Genomic DNA, 13428 nt, shown 5'->3' on the forward strand with positions numbered 1-13428 from the left:
CCGTTGCTCTCAGGGAGATTGCACGTACGGGTGCAAGATTCACTTGGACTAACAAACAGCGAGATCCAGTTCGCTGTGTTCTCAATCGAGTATTTTGTTCAAGCGAATGGGAGGTGATGTTCCCCCTTTGCACCTTAGTGGCCGAGACGCGCATTGGATCCGATCATGTCCCTCTTATATTGTCATCAGGGGAGGACAGTGTGCGTTGTAGTCGAAGATTTTTCTTTGAGACAGCTTGGTTCGAACACGAGGGTTTCTGCCAATTGGTCACGACCCGATGGACTTCGATTGATCACCAGGTGGGGTATCGGTGAGGACCAGTAGAGTTTTGGTCCTCTGCGGCAGCGGCCTTGCGTGTTTTCCTCAGGGGTTGGGGGTCCAATCACGGCAGCGAGTCCAAAAGGGAAAGGGAACACATTGTGGGCGAAATTGCGCGCTTTGATGCACAGGACGACACAAGACCTTTCTCTGGCGATGAGTGGGAGCACAGATACGCCCTGGAAAACCAGGTCTTAGCTATCCTTAGGGCGGAGGAGGAGTACTGGCGCCGTAGGGGCGGCATAAAGTGGGTCGTGAAAGGCGACGCCAACACTGGCTACTTTCACGCGTATGCGAACGGGCGCAAACGTAAGAGCTCAATCCTTAGACTCCAGTCGGAGCGCGGGATTCTGGTTTCCCAAAACAAAATCGTTAAACACATATACGATTTATTTGTAGAGCTGTTGGGAACAGCGGAAGCGAAAGGACTACGTCTAAGGGAAGACTTATGGGGACCGACTCAGCGTGTTTCCCAACAGTAAAATGACGCCCTTATGGTGTCCTTTACACCGCAAGAGATTGATTTTGCGCTGGCTGGCATGAAGAACGACACAGCCCCAGGCCTGGACGGCTGGCCGGTAGAGTTTTTCAAAAGGTTTTGGCCACTCCTTAGAGACCTTTTCCAAGCTATTATTAACGGTTTTGCCCTCGGTACGGTAGATCTTGCGCGGCTCAATTATGGGGCGATTTGTCTAATCGCCAAGGTCAAAGGGGCGGACTCTATCAAGCTGTTCCGCCCGATCACGCTCATTAACGTCCCTTTCAAGCTTTGCGCTAAAGCATACGCCTCTAGGTTAGCATCGGTCGCTCAACGAGTAATTCATAAGAGCCAAACCGCTTTCCTTAAAGGTAGAAACATTCTTGAAGGGCCTATTGTTCTCACGGAGATAATCCACGAACTTAAACGAACGCGAGGACAGGGTATTATCCTCAAGCTAGATTTCGAAAAAGCATACGACCGCGTAAATTGGGAGTTTGTGCGGGAGGTTCTCCTCAAAAAGGGTTTTGAGGCAGGGTTTGTCCATCGGATCATGCACCTGATCTCGAGTGGCAACACCTCGGTTATTGTTAACGGCAAAATGGGGAAGTTTTTCCGCAATAGAAAAAGGTTAAGACAAGGCGATCCCATCTCCGCACTCATTTTTAATTTCGTGGCTGATGCATTGGCAGCTTTGCTGTCCAAGGCCAGGGAGGCCGGTCATATCAAGGGGCTCGTCCCACACCTCATCCCAGGTGGTGTGTCTCACCTACAATACGCCGACGACACCTTGCTATTGTTTAAGCCTGACGACCATAGTATTGCCTCGGTTAAGCATATTCTACTTGCCTTTAAGATCCTTTCTGGACTCAAAATAAATTTTCTTAAAAGCGAGGTCATAACCATGGGGATGGACGACCAGCAAAGCTTACAAGTCGCAAATTTACTTAATTGTAAGCTAGGGAGCTTTCCAATTAAGTACCTAGGGCTCCCTGTTTCTCTCCGCAATCTCTCGATTTTAGAGTGGGAGCCTCTTTATGGGAAAGTGGCCAATAGGGTTAGCCCGTGGAGAGGGCGTTTTATGTCCTCGACGGCGAGGCTCATTTTAACTAACTCGAGCCTATCTTCCCTTCCCCTATTCACCATGGGGATGTTCTTACTAGCTGATGGCGTGCACGCTAAAGTTAGACACACCTAGATCCCGGTTCTTCTGGGAAGGAACTGGTAACAAACGGAAATACCACCTAGTAAAGTGGGCGGCTGTTTGTAGGCCAAAAACATTCGGGGGTCTGGGAATCCTTAACTCCAAACTAATGAATGTAGCCCTCCTATCCAAATGGTGGTGGCGGCTAGCCCAAAACGAGACGGGTCTATGGGCGCAACTGCTAAAAGCTAAGTACTTCCCGAATGGCACTCCATTCACGGCCTCGGCCAACGGCTCCGCGTTCTGGAAAGGGATCCAAGCGTTCCGCCCCGCTTTTGCTATTGGGCCAAAATTTCAGATCAACAATGGCCTTTCCACTCGGTTCTGGCTCGATCATTGGCTGGGCGCCTCCCCCCTTTGGCAAAGCCACCCCAACCTTTACCTTTACCGGATCGCTACTGACATTAACATCTCAGTAGGGGATGCACTCCGTGCTGACCCCCCGGTGATCCACTTTCTACGGGCCCTCTCCACCGACGAACGTGTGTCATGGGAGGGTCTGGTACTGCTCATAGGTGTGAACCGCTTAAGGACGGGTACTGATTGAGCTCGACTGCTTCCAGGAAATTCTCGGTTAAGTCCCTATACAACAAGCCAACCGAAGGGACAACGCTTGATATAGCTAGGGGGCTATGGAAGGCAGGCCTGCCCTTGAAAATTAAAATCTTCATGTGGCAAATGTTTAGGAACCGGTTGCCCACCTCGGATAACGTGGCTAAGCGCAACGGTCCGGCTGATGGTACTTGCACTGTGTGCGGCCTTGGCGAAGATGCAAATCACGTCTTTTTTAAATGCCACCTGGCCAGGTTCGTTTGGAGCGCAGTGAGGGAAGCTTTCCATACGAACTGGAACCCAGCCTCGGGGAATGACCTTATTTCCATTCTCAGAACTACGAAAGGGTCTAGTAGTAGAATCGCTTGGCGCTGCGTAGGGGCGATGCTGTGGGCAATTTGGTCTACGCGCAATAAAATTACGATTGAGAAAAAATTCCCTAACCATCCCGCGGATCTGATCTTCAAATGCCATCTTTTTTTACAGACGTGGACTCCGCTGGGGAAGGAGCGCGATGCTGAGCGTATGTCGGAGGCCATGACGCGCATCAAGACTATCCAGGTGTTGGCAAGGCAAGCTACGTTGAGCAGCTGAAGCTTTTGGAGGTTTCGTGGGAGTTTATGTTAGCTAGGGCTTCCGTAATGGATGCTATGTTTGGATGTAATATTGCCTTCACGTTGAACCTTATGCAGCAATTTGGATGACGGTCGTGGTCCGAACGTTTTCTTTTGATCTTCCTTAGTTGTATCTTGTTGAACTTGGTGCCTGTGGGTTTTATTAATATAAAGCCGGACGCTTCTAGCGTCTTTGTTCCAAAAAAAAAGCAGCAGCAGCAGCAAAGCATGGGGCAGAAGAATTAACAACGGAGATATACTACGTGTTTTAGTTTTAGATACACCTTTTTTTATCCATTTTAATGACAAGTATTTTCGGACGGAGGGAGTGTTTGTGGCCTAACCGGAGCGGAGCAACCTATACTTTCGACATATCCTTCCTCACCTCATATCTCTCTAGCTTTTCTTGCATCTTTAACTAGCTTCCACACGCACCCAGCTTTAGTTCCCCCTCAAATATATGTAGTGCGCAGTCCACATGCTCAAATTGCTCTCTCTCCATGTTATTTTCACACGCTTTGAACTACCAAAAAGTTTGATCATGACATGGGCAGCAAAGCCGCACAGTGTTGGGGTTTCCAAGCTAGCTCCAGACTATAAATACATCCTAGGGGCCTCAGGACAAGGCCCATGAAACTGAAGCCACCTTGCTTGACTCCCAGTCTCATCGTCTCGATCTTCGGTTCGGTGATCTGCGCATGCCTAGCCTGAGGCAGTGCAGCACTTTAGCTGTTGCCACGAAGATGAAGATGAGCAAGGCCCCTGTGCTCCTGAAGAAGGCGGTGACGATGTGCAAGAGCAAGACCAGCGTGCTCGCAGCCAGGCTCCTCTTCCTCGCCTCGCTCCGGCGCAGGATGGCCACCGTCGGCGTGATGTCTCACAAGATACACGCGCTCATGGCGGCCGCGGACCGGGCGAAGGCGGGAGGGGACTGCCACAAGGCTGTCGTTTCGCGCAAGGTCGAGAAGACGCTTCCAGCGATCCATGGCGGTGAGATCGTTGATCTTACGCATCAATTGGCACTGTTTTGTCAAGAGAAGGATGTTGGTGGTGGCTTCCCTGACTGGACGCTGCACCCCATCTTCAATGACGATGACAATTGCTGTTACGTCGACGAGCCCTCGGTGATAGATGTGATCAGGAGCAACATGGAAGTCCAGGGGTTGGAGTTCAACATGGAAGATGAGATCGACCAAGCCGCCGATATGTTCATCAGGAGGTTCCGGGAGCTAATGAGCAAGAGCATTTAGTGACCTGCTCGTTTTTCATCTATACCTGATTGCACGGCCGACACAGAAGTGTACTAGTCGCGAGGGAGAATGTTAGATTGATACTGTAGCATATAGTAGGGGGCAGACTATACAAAACTTTTCCGGGCACCCGCAAATTAGTTTTTTTTTGAGAAATAGCAACGCGTAGTACAATTATGTAAGGGGTAGCAGATATTTAAACATAATTTTTTTGGCGGATTTGCTCAACCTTTTTCTTGATCTGGATCAGATGGCTCTATTATTTCTACTCACTTTTCATAACATGTATCCTATCTCATAGCGAGCTAATAACTGCGAAAATCGATCATAACTGGATTTACCCCCCCCCCCCCCCCCTCCCACCATCCACCTCGAAAGGGCCTACAGGGCAAAATATTCGAATGGGGGTTTCTAACTATGTATATAGTATCGGTATCTGTCTATTGGTTCGTTTTCTCTCTAAAGTTTGCTTATACAGTCAGATGTCAAGCTGCAAGAACAGCAACAAAATTATCCTACAATCTTTTCATTTTTCCATTGGATATACGAAATAGTCTAGTACCGTCTTATCCAACCGCCTAGGATGATTCTTGTTTGCATATACAGTTTGACTCCATCTTTATAAAATGAATTTCTAGCAAATAAATGGCCAACACGCCTTCAAGCCTTCGATTCCACTAATTGATGCTCATTTACATATTTTTCCGCCGATACTCATGTTGGTGCCTAATCACTCCACAGGCATTTTCTTCCGTGTATCACCTCTAATCTTTTTGTAATTCCAGATAATATTGATTGTATATCTTTTTTGTGGAAATATTGATTGTATATAGAGCATAAGATGGTAAGAAAAATATTTTTGGTTGTTATTTTTATATATTTCTAGTTGTTTATCTATTCATTGCATTAGATTAACGTTGGTGTTATGTGACGAGGACTAACACATCAAAATCAAGCATAAGATGTAATAGTCATTTATAGTTCAACTAATAATTAGTATGAGAACCACAAAATATTTGTGATATATCTAAATGCAACTACAATGATCTCTCCGTTGTGAACTTTTAAAATGCAAAGATCTACCAATTATGATCATTTTAGTAAGCTATGATCTAAGATATGCGATCTGTTTAGATACGATTGTGTAGATATAACCGAATCAATATCTTGAGCTAGTTTTATGAACATATAATGTATGCGATCTATATTAATATGGCTATGTGGATATAATAGATGTGGCCCGTTTAGATACAGTTATGTTGATCTAACAGTTACGATCTTCCTGGGTATAATTTAAATCTAATGGATGTGACCATTTTAGTATATGTAGATCTAATAGGCATAATCGATTTAAGTATAACTATTTAGATCTAATGGTTGCAATCTACTAGAAATGGTTCACAAGATCGAGGTGACAATATTTGTTTGTCATTTCTAGTGTATTTGTCTATTCTCTTCTGTATAGTGTACACTATATCGAGGTGCATGAATGCTAGAAACCTTTCTTGAGATATTTAATAAATAAAACAATAGCAATTAAGTTGAAAATAGATGTACATGAGAGCACAACATCATCTATTTTTCTCCGGTGTTGCATTTTTATTTTTATTGATACTCACCATCAAACACTCATATATACTCTCTAACCAATTAGTGACTGCAGTAAGTTACAAAATAGTGCACTCTATAACTAATTGTTGCATTATTCAGACAATACATAATTAGACATGACATAAGTATACAACTTACATGAAGCAATGTTGATAGTAAAGAAATCTACCAAAATACAGGCTATTTATAAAAATGGTTCATCTACGAAACTGAGAAGTAATACCTTTGTCACATAATGGACATCAACCTATTTCAGAGAGAGGTCACATAGTGGACCGGATTTGCTTAAAAAATATTAAACAAGCGTATTGATTTCTTTATATCACTATATCCACCCTCACTGGTAAAAAAAATTGACGTTAACTACTCTTGCCTTCTCAAATAAGAATCATTGTAAAACAGAGTATCCTGCAGACTAGGAACAAAGATAGTGAAACTGGTCCACTCATACAATAAGATGTTAGCATTATGTTGAATTAGTTATAAATGATTAATTACTTAAGTTAAATGATCACATCATCGCAAGGTGCAAATATTTTACTGCACTTTAGATATTTTCAGGTGGTGACCACGTTCGGTTCTAGACTCCGGGATCCCCTAATTGAGCTACTTCCCGACCATATACTCTTGTTGCTGGCTCAGTTCTGGTTGTTGTCTTGATTCCAAGAATCCGGGATTTAGGAAATTGGGATCAGACTGGTCTGATTTCTTGTAATGTTAGATTGATACATAGATGAGCACAACATAGCAGATGCTAAACCTAAAAATGAAAAAAAAATAGTTTTATTCAATAATAATTAATCAACGAAGAGTTTAAGACTTAAACATGCATTGATGCCTATACTTTTGTTTAGCTTCGACTATATCTTTTCATCAATGAGGTGCCTTTTCATGGTGAAACTGGTTTAGTTATATCTCAAAAGGAAAATCGCATTAAGAACACTAACAACAAATGATTATCCGATGATATTTCAAGCACCATAAAGAAGGAGAAAACCTGGGCAGCGTGCCCCCGAATAGCCTAGATAGTGTGGGTGCACTTTGTTTCTCCAATTTAGGTACTCCATCTGATCCATATTACTTTTTGCTGGTATGGATCGGAGGGAGAATAATAATGTTCTTATCCACTATCTATATCATATCACTAAACTCCATTTGATATCAAAAGCTTTATAAAGATGGTTTGAATTTTCCCATCTTGCAACATATATATGTTCTTACTAGTTTGTTGAATCCTGGAGTTCCATCTCAAGGCATGATAGAAAAAAAATATGGTAATGATTTTTACAGTTCAATTTTCATTGTCACCCACTCATAAAAAGGAGCAAGGTTTCATATTATCCGTCATGATCTCCCAAAACTTTCCTCTCCCCTAAAATCATAGCATCTGCTACCGATATTTCATTACCTCCGTTCCCATCACAATGTCCGTACTCCCATCCTACCACTAGGCGGTAGCAACAGCTCCGCCATCACCTGAAGCACAACGGATCGCAGCCTCCCCTCAGGCGGTTTCAACTACCCAACAAAATGGGATAATTTTCAACACTAACTTTCACCTTCCCCACTCACTACCTCTTCATCTATGGTGGAGCCAGTGCCCCCTTCCAACTAACCACCACAACAACGAGGATGAGACCGACCATGAAGCTACACCCAACCCGAGGTGTCGTTTTCCCATAGCCGCGCAGGAGGAGGGCTCTACGGCGCATAAGGAGGAGAAGGCCGCCCAATATAAAGTTTCCATGGTCTACCTTCCCCACATTGTTTGTATTTTGAAGGCTAAGTGTCTCGTGTATATGTAGGCTATTGATGGCTACAAATTAGTGCATTCTTTTTTTGTGAGGGTATGAATTAGTGCATCCAGAAATGAAAAAAGTAATGCACTGCTTTATTGCTGAATAAAGTACATGTACTAAATTGAAGTAACATATATGTTTACTCGAGCCATATGTCTCCTGATGTAAGCTAGCCCAAATTCTGCTCGTATGTCAACCAAGCTGGAAAAATTGCTCGTGCTTAATTTATTTCTTGAGTGATCCTGAGTCGAAATGAAATACGAGTCAAGCTCAAGTGGTTGACGTGTATAGGGGTTTCTTCTTTTCACCCAATGAAATCATGCATCCATTTCATTAGGAGACCATTTTTTTCTCAGTCCCAATCGAGCCTTTTCCTTTCCTTCCAAGTTAAGCACACATTGACAAGCAATTTCTAAGTAGAGGACCGATCACCAAACCCCTCGGGTTAAGAATCACGAAACCAGCCGGCACATCCATGCACGACTTTAACAGAAATATCTTGACGATACTTTTTTCTAGACCAGAATCTTGTCGATACTTTAACATGTTTTTTTTTTGAAAAGGAGGAATACCCCCGGCCTCTGCATCTGCATGATGCATACGACCAACTTTATTGATTATAACACAAGACCTTACAAAGTCGTACAACAGTAAGACCAAAGCCACCATCTTCGCAACCTCTGTCGCTACTCCTACCTAACTGATGAAGGGGCGCTGATGGTCTGGGCCTAATACCAAACAGACCTCGCAGCCAAACCTAACATCTGAGACCTGAGGTCCCAAACAAGACTCCTTCCGGGTATGGGCACCTACCAGTCCGGCGTGCTCTTCAACCAGGCCCCCTGCCGGGTATGAGGCCGCCGCAGCCACGTACCATCAATCCATCTTCAGAGTTGTACTGTTGCATGAACCGTGCCAGGCCTCTCTGCCATCGACGCCACCACGACGCCAGACAGCGCCACCATCCTGCGCTCGTCCATCATCACACGCCCACCGGCGATACCCCTACTGCTCCATGCCGCCAAGACTCGCCGTTGTCGACGTACCAGATGCCACGCCGCTCCTCCGACGCGAACACCAAAAACAGGAAACACCCTAAAGATACAAGGGGCACTCTGCACAACATGAAAGCCGCCGCGAGCAGCTGCAGAAATCCAGCCGGCAGCCAAAGCCCCCACCTTCATGAGCCCACACCCGAATCCTAGCTCCCCAGGCAACGCCTCCAAGGAGGGATGACGCTCATGGCGCCACCGCTGCCCAATCCAGACCGGATTTTGGGTTTTCACCCGGGAGAGGACCGGAGGTGACAAGAATAAGGACCACGATACCGCCTTCAGGAAGGATGCGTCGCCCGAAGCCGACGCCGCTGTCGAGCCGAACCAGCCGGCCTAGGGTTTCCCCCGGTCCCAATCTGCACCACCATCCCCAGAAGCACCGGAACCAGCAGCATCCACCGGCCACAAGCGCAAAGGGGAAGGAGCGGGAAGGAGGGAGTAGCAGGCCTCCAGATCTGGCGAGGACGAAGGCCCCCGAACTGCCGCCGCCAAGCGCCGACTCCCCACCACCCGAGCGGTCGAGGACGCCGGGCAGAGTCCCTGCGCACACCGTCCAGAGCACGAACGGCGGTGCCGAACCAGCAGGGGCCGCCGCCCCGTGGATCCAGATCTCCGCGAAGGGACGATGAAGGCCTCGCCGCCACCTTCCTCGGCAGCCGCGCGACGCATCGGCGGCTCCTCTAGTGGCGACGAGGAGGAGAGGAAGGGGGAGGGGGGCCGCCGGCGGCGGCTAGGGTTAGCCGCCCGTGTCGCCCCTGTTGGAGCGACGCGTGGGCCGGGGGGGGGGGGGGGCAGCTAGCTAGTGTATCACGAGAATATGACAGCTAAAACACTACATAAAAATGGGAGAGAATTTCACTACCCGGCCTCTGCACCAACTAGGGATGCATACGGCCATTTTAGTATGAGTACCAAGATAAACATGGTCCTCAGATATTTTTAAATGAGTATCAAGATATTTCTTGATGAGTGGTTTCACCACACACCAAACTTGATCCTCAATAAACAGGGAAAACCCCTGTGCATCACCTGTCAATTCTAGAAATTGAACTCGGGTCATTAGGCTGCACAACCGCATGCAACCACTTTAACATGTACTGCTGCAAAAACGATCGCCGGTCTCCTCCTCCATTCCCACAAAAATCCTGCCAATGTTGGACGTGTGCACCATCTTTCCATTTCTTCCAGGAAAGGAAGCACTTGTGTCACACCGCCGTTGTCATCACAAGTTTAACATGATCGACGCCATCAGAAAAGATTGCTGAAGCTCCACCCATGCATGCATCCATCACGCCATTGGTTCTGCGTTTGGACGGAGGAGAAGAATTACAAGAAGCTGTGGGCAAGACAATTAATAACCTTGGCGTCTGCGATTTAACTAAGTGAGACGCACACAGGAATTTGCTTTCGGCGTGTTGCAAATTCTCCGTGTGCGCGTACTTTACAATCTGGCATGAATCACAAGGAAACTGCCAAGAACAAAAGGGAGCCGGTTTGGTTCCCTTTGGGCATTCCGGCCAACCCATCATCAGCTACTACCACTTAATTAAAAGAGATACTGGAAACTCGGGGTCATAGAGAGCCAACCTACACCTTGGGGCATGTGTCTTTTCTAGCGTAAGTGGAATACTTTCTCCATTTCATTCCCCATTGCTAGCTTTTCTTCCATCTTTAGCTTGCTTTCCACTCCCAACATTCCCATAGTGCTAACTCCACATGCCAAAATTGTTTTCTATAGATCTTCCTTTTGTGCCTATGCTTGTTTTTCCAAGGTTGTGCTTTCATATGCTTTGGGAGAGCTAGAAAAGTTTGATTGTGACATGAGCAAAGTTTTACGCAGGCACTTGCATGCCGAGTTCCTGACTATAAAAGTATAAATACAACCTTGAAGACTCAGGAGAAGGCCCATGAATCTGAAACATCTTGCCTCATCTCAGTGGTCTGCTCATGCCAAGCTTGAGCTATCACAGAACCCTACTTGTTGTGTTTGATAGGCAGTTTGGCCACCTCTCAGCATCGAAGATGAAGATTGGCAAGGGCACGGAGCTTCTGAAGAAGGTGGCTGCGACGTGCAAGAACAAGACCAGCGTGCTGGCAGCCAGGCTCCTCGTCCTCGTGTCCCTCCGTCGCAGGTTGGCCACTGTCGGCGCCTTCTCCCACAGGATCCATGCGCTTGTGGCTGCCGCTGACCGGGAGAAAGGTGCCAGGGTGGACTGCCACAAGGCTCTCGTGGTGCGCAAGGTCCGGAAGACGCCAGCGATCCCTGGTGGTGAGATTGTTGTTAATATCTCTCATCAACTGGCACTGTTTGATCCAGAGGATGATGGTGATGGTGGCTGCACTGATCGGACACTACACACCATCTTCAATGACGATGACAACAACTGTTGTTACACCGAAGATTGTGAGGTGGGCGACGATGAAGATGATGGTCATGTGCTACTCGATGAGTGTGATGAAGACGTCGATGACCAACCGCCGGTCATAGATGTAATCCGGAACAACCGAGAGGCACAGGGTTTAGAGTTCAGCATTGACAACGAAATTGATCAGGCTGCTGACATGTTCATCACAAGGTTCCAGAAGCGGATGAATCAGAGCTTCTAGTGATCTTGTTAGCTCATATCTATTTGTTTGTATGACAAAATCTGAAGTGTACGTATACTGAGTTATTGGTTGCTAATAGAGGTACGGTAGATGGTGGGTGTGAACTAGACTTGTATACCGTATTTAGATAGGGAGAAAAGGAGATGGACATATGCTGTCTGCCAGAGAATAGACATTATTTTTCTAGCACACACAATTGAGTTTTCTTTGGGAGAAATATAGCAACGTATGCTAGTGAAACAACACAAGTTAGAGCAGATGTTTACCAAAACTATCAAAGTAATCTGTGCATTTGCGCCTCTATTTTCTGGTATATATATAACATGGTTTCGAAAGACTACAATTAGTAATTTGGACCATTATTTCATATGAATATGCTTGTACAAAATTACAAATGCTATTATAATGAGAACATCCATGTATAATAAAATAATAATCTTAATATATATTTAGGTGAGTAATCTATATATACTTCCGCAAATTATAGCCCCCACACTTTTCTTAATATATGCACTTAAATGTTGTATGGTTAATTTAATACTCCCTCTGTAAAGAAATGTAAGAGTGTCTAGATCACTAGTAATGTAAACGCTCTTCATATACACGCGCATACACTCACCCCTATGAACGCACATACGCACATCCTATCTCTATGAGCACCTCCGAAAGACTGAGCCAACATGTCATCTTGAAATTTACGAAGTCACTGTAGGCACCTTGTCGTCGACGGGAACGTCTCCTCCCACTGAATGCGCATCGTCGGAAATCCTGAAATAAATCCAGGAATAAATACACTAGTAGAAAACAGGGCTTTGGTCCAGGCTGGGTCAGCCCATTAGTCCCGGTTCAGTCCAGAACCGGGACCAACCGGGACCAATGTGGGCATTGGTCCCGGTTCGTGAGCCCAGGGGGCCGGCCGGGCCACGTGGGCCATTGGTCCCGGTTCATCTGGACCTTTTGGTCCCGGTTGGTGGGATGAACCGGGACCAATGGGCCTCGCTCCTGGACCACCACCATTGGTCCCGGTTGGTGGCTTGAACCGGGACCAAAGGCTCCCCTTTAGTCCCGGCTCATGTCACCAACCGGGACCAATGAGGTGCCTATATATACCCCTCGCGAGCAGAGCACCCCAGTGCTCTGTTTTTTTCTGGCCGAGGGGGAGAGGGCTTGGTGGTGCTCTAGCTCACCTCCTATGCACACAAGGTGTTCGATGGAATGCCCAAGCCACACTACTTAAGCTTTCTCCTCTCCAAGCTCGACCTCCAAACTCCATTTTCCATAATATTTGTCTAGGTTTAGCGGTCCGTCACGTCCCGTCTCCGTCTTCACCGCCATCGATCACCCGCGCCGAGCTCATCGCCGGCACCACCATGGTGATTCTCTTGTTCCTATCTTCTTTCTGAAAGGAAAAATATTCTTACTTGTATGTTTACATAGATACTTGTATTATTTTCTTACTTTTATTATTGCATCTTATATAGTGCGATGGTTTTGGTATCCGCCCCCGTCGGCCCTCGTCCTGTCCATGATTCGGTTGTGGTATATATATTATCTTTATAACTATTGGTTCATTTATTGTTTATGAAAATTATGCCGACCAACGTGATATAGATTTTATTTATGTAGGATGTATGTGAATCGGAAATGCCAACCGACCCTATTGTCGAGAGGTTAAATTTAGTTGAAGAAGAAAACAATTTGTTGAAGGAAAAAATAAAAAAAATTGAGGAGGAGAAGATGATATTGGAGTTGCATGTTGCGGATGTCGTCGATGATCACAAGATTAAGATGGATGCAATGCGCTTGAAGATTAGAAAGATTAGAAAATATGCCATTCATACCTAGGCTTGCTATCATTATGCCGTTGGATCAATTGTTACCTTGGTTGCGATTATGATCGCATTTGTTTTCGCATTGAAATGTTTTACATAGTTTCAATG

General features: G+C 46.0%; 2 protein-coding genes across 2 annotated transcripts; both read left to right on the plus strand.

Moving 5' to 3' along the window:
• Positions 1–3807: 3807 nt before the first annotated feature.
• Positions 3808–4644, plus strand: LOC147972175 (uncharacterized). Its single transcript, XM_087522968.1, has one exon. The coding sequence runs from the start codon at positions 3865–3867 to the stop codon at positions 4414–4416; it is 552 nt and encodes a 183-aa protein (XP_087379094.1). The 5' UTR covers positions 3808–3864; the 3' UTR covers positions 4417–4644.
• A 6120-nt stretch (positions 4645–10764) lies between these two features.
• Positions 10765–11677, plus strand: LOC147972176 (uncharacterized). The gene has a single exon (XM_087522969.1). The coding sequence runs from the start codon at positions 10829–10831 to the stop codon at positions 11486–11488; it is 660 nt and encodes a 219-aa protein (XP_087379095.1). The 5' UTR covers positions 10765–10828; the 3' UTR covers positions 11489–11677.
• The last annotated feature ends 1751 nt before the right edge of the window (positions 11678–13428 follow it).

Source organism: Triticum urartu, chromosome 5A (assembly GCF_056163025.1).
Source record: "Triticum urartu cultivar PI428250 chromosome 5A, HENAU_Tu73, whole genome shotgun sequence".
In the NCBI taxonomy this organism is placed as follows: domain Eukaryota; kingdom Viridiplantae; phylum Streptophyta; class Magnoliopsida; order Poales; family Poaceae; genus Triticum; species Triticum urartu.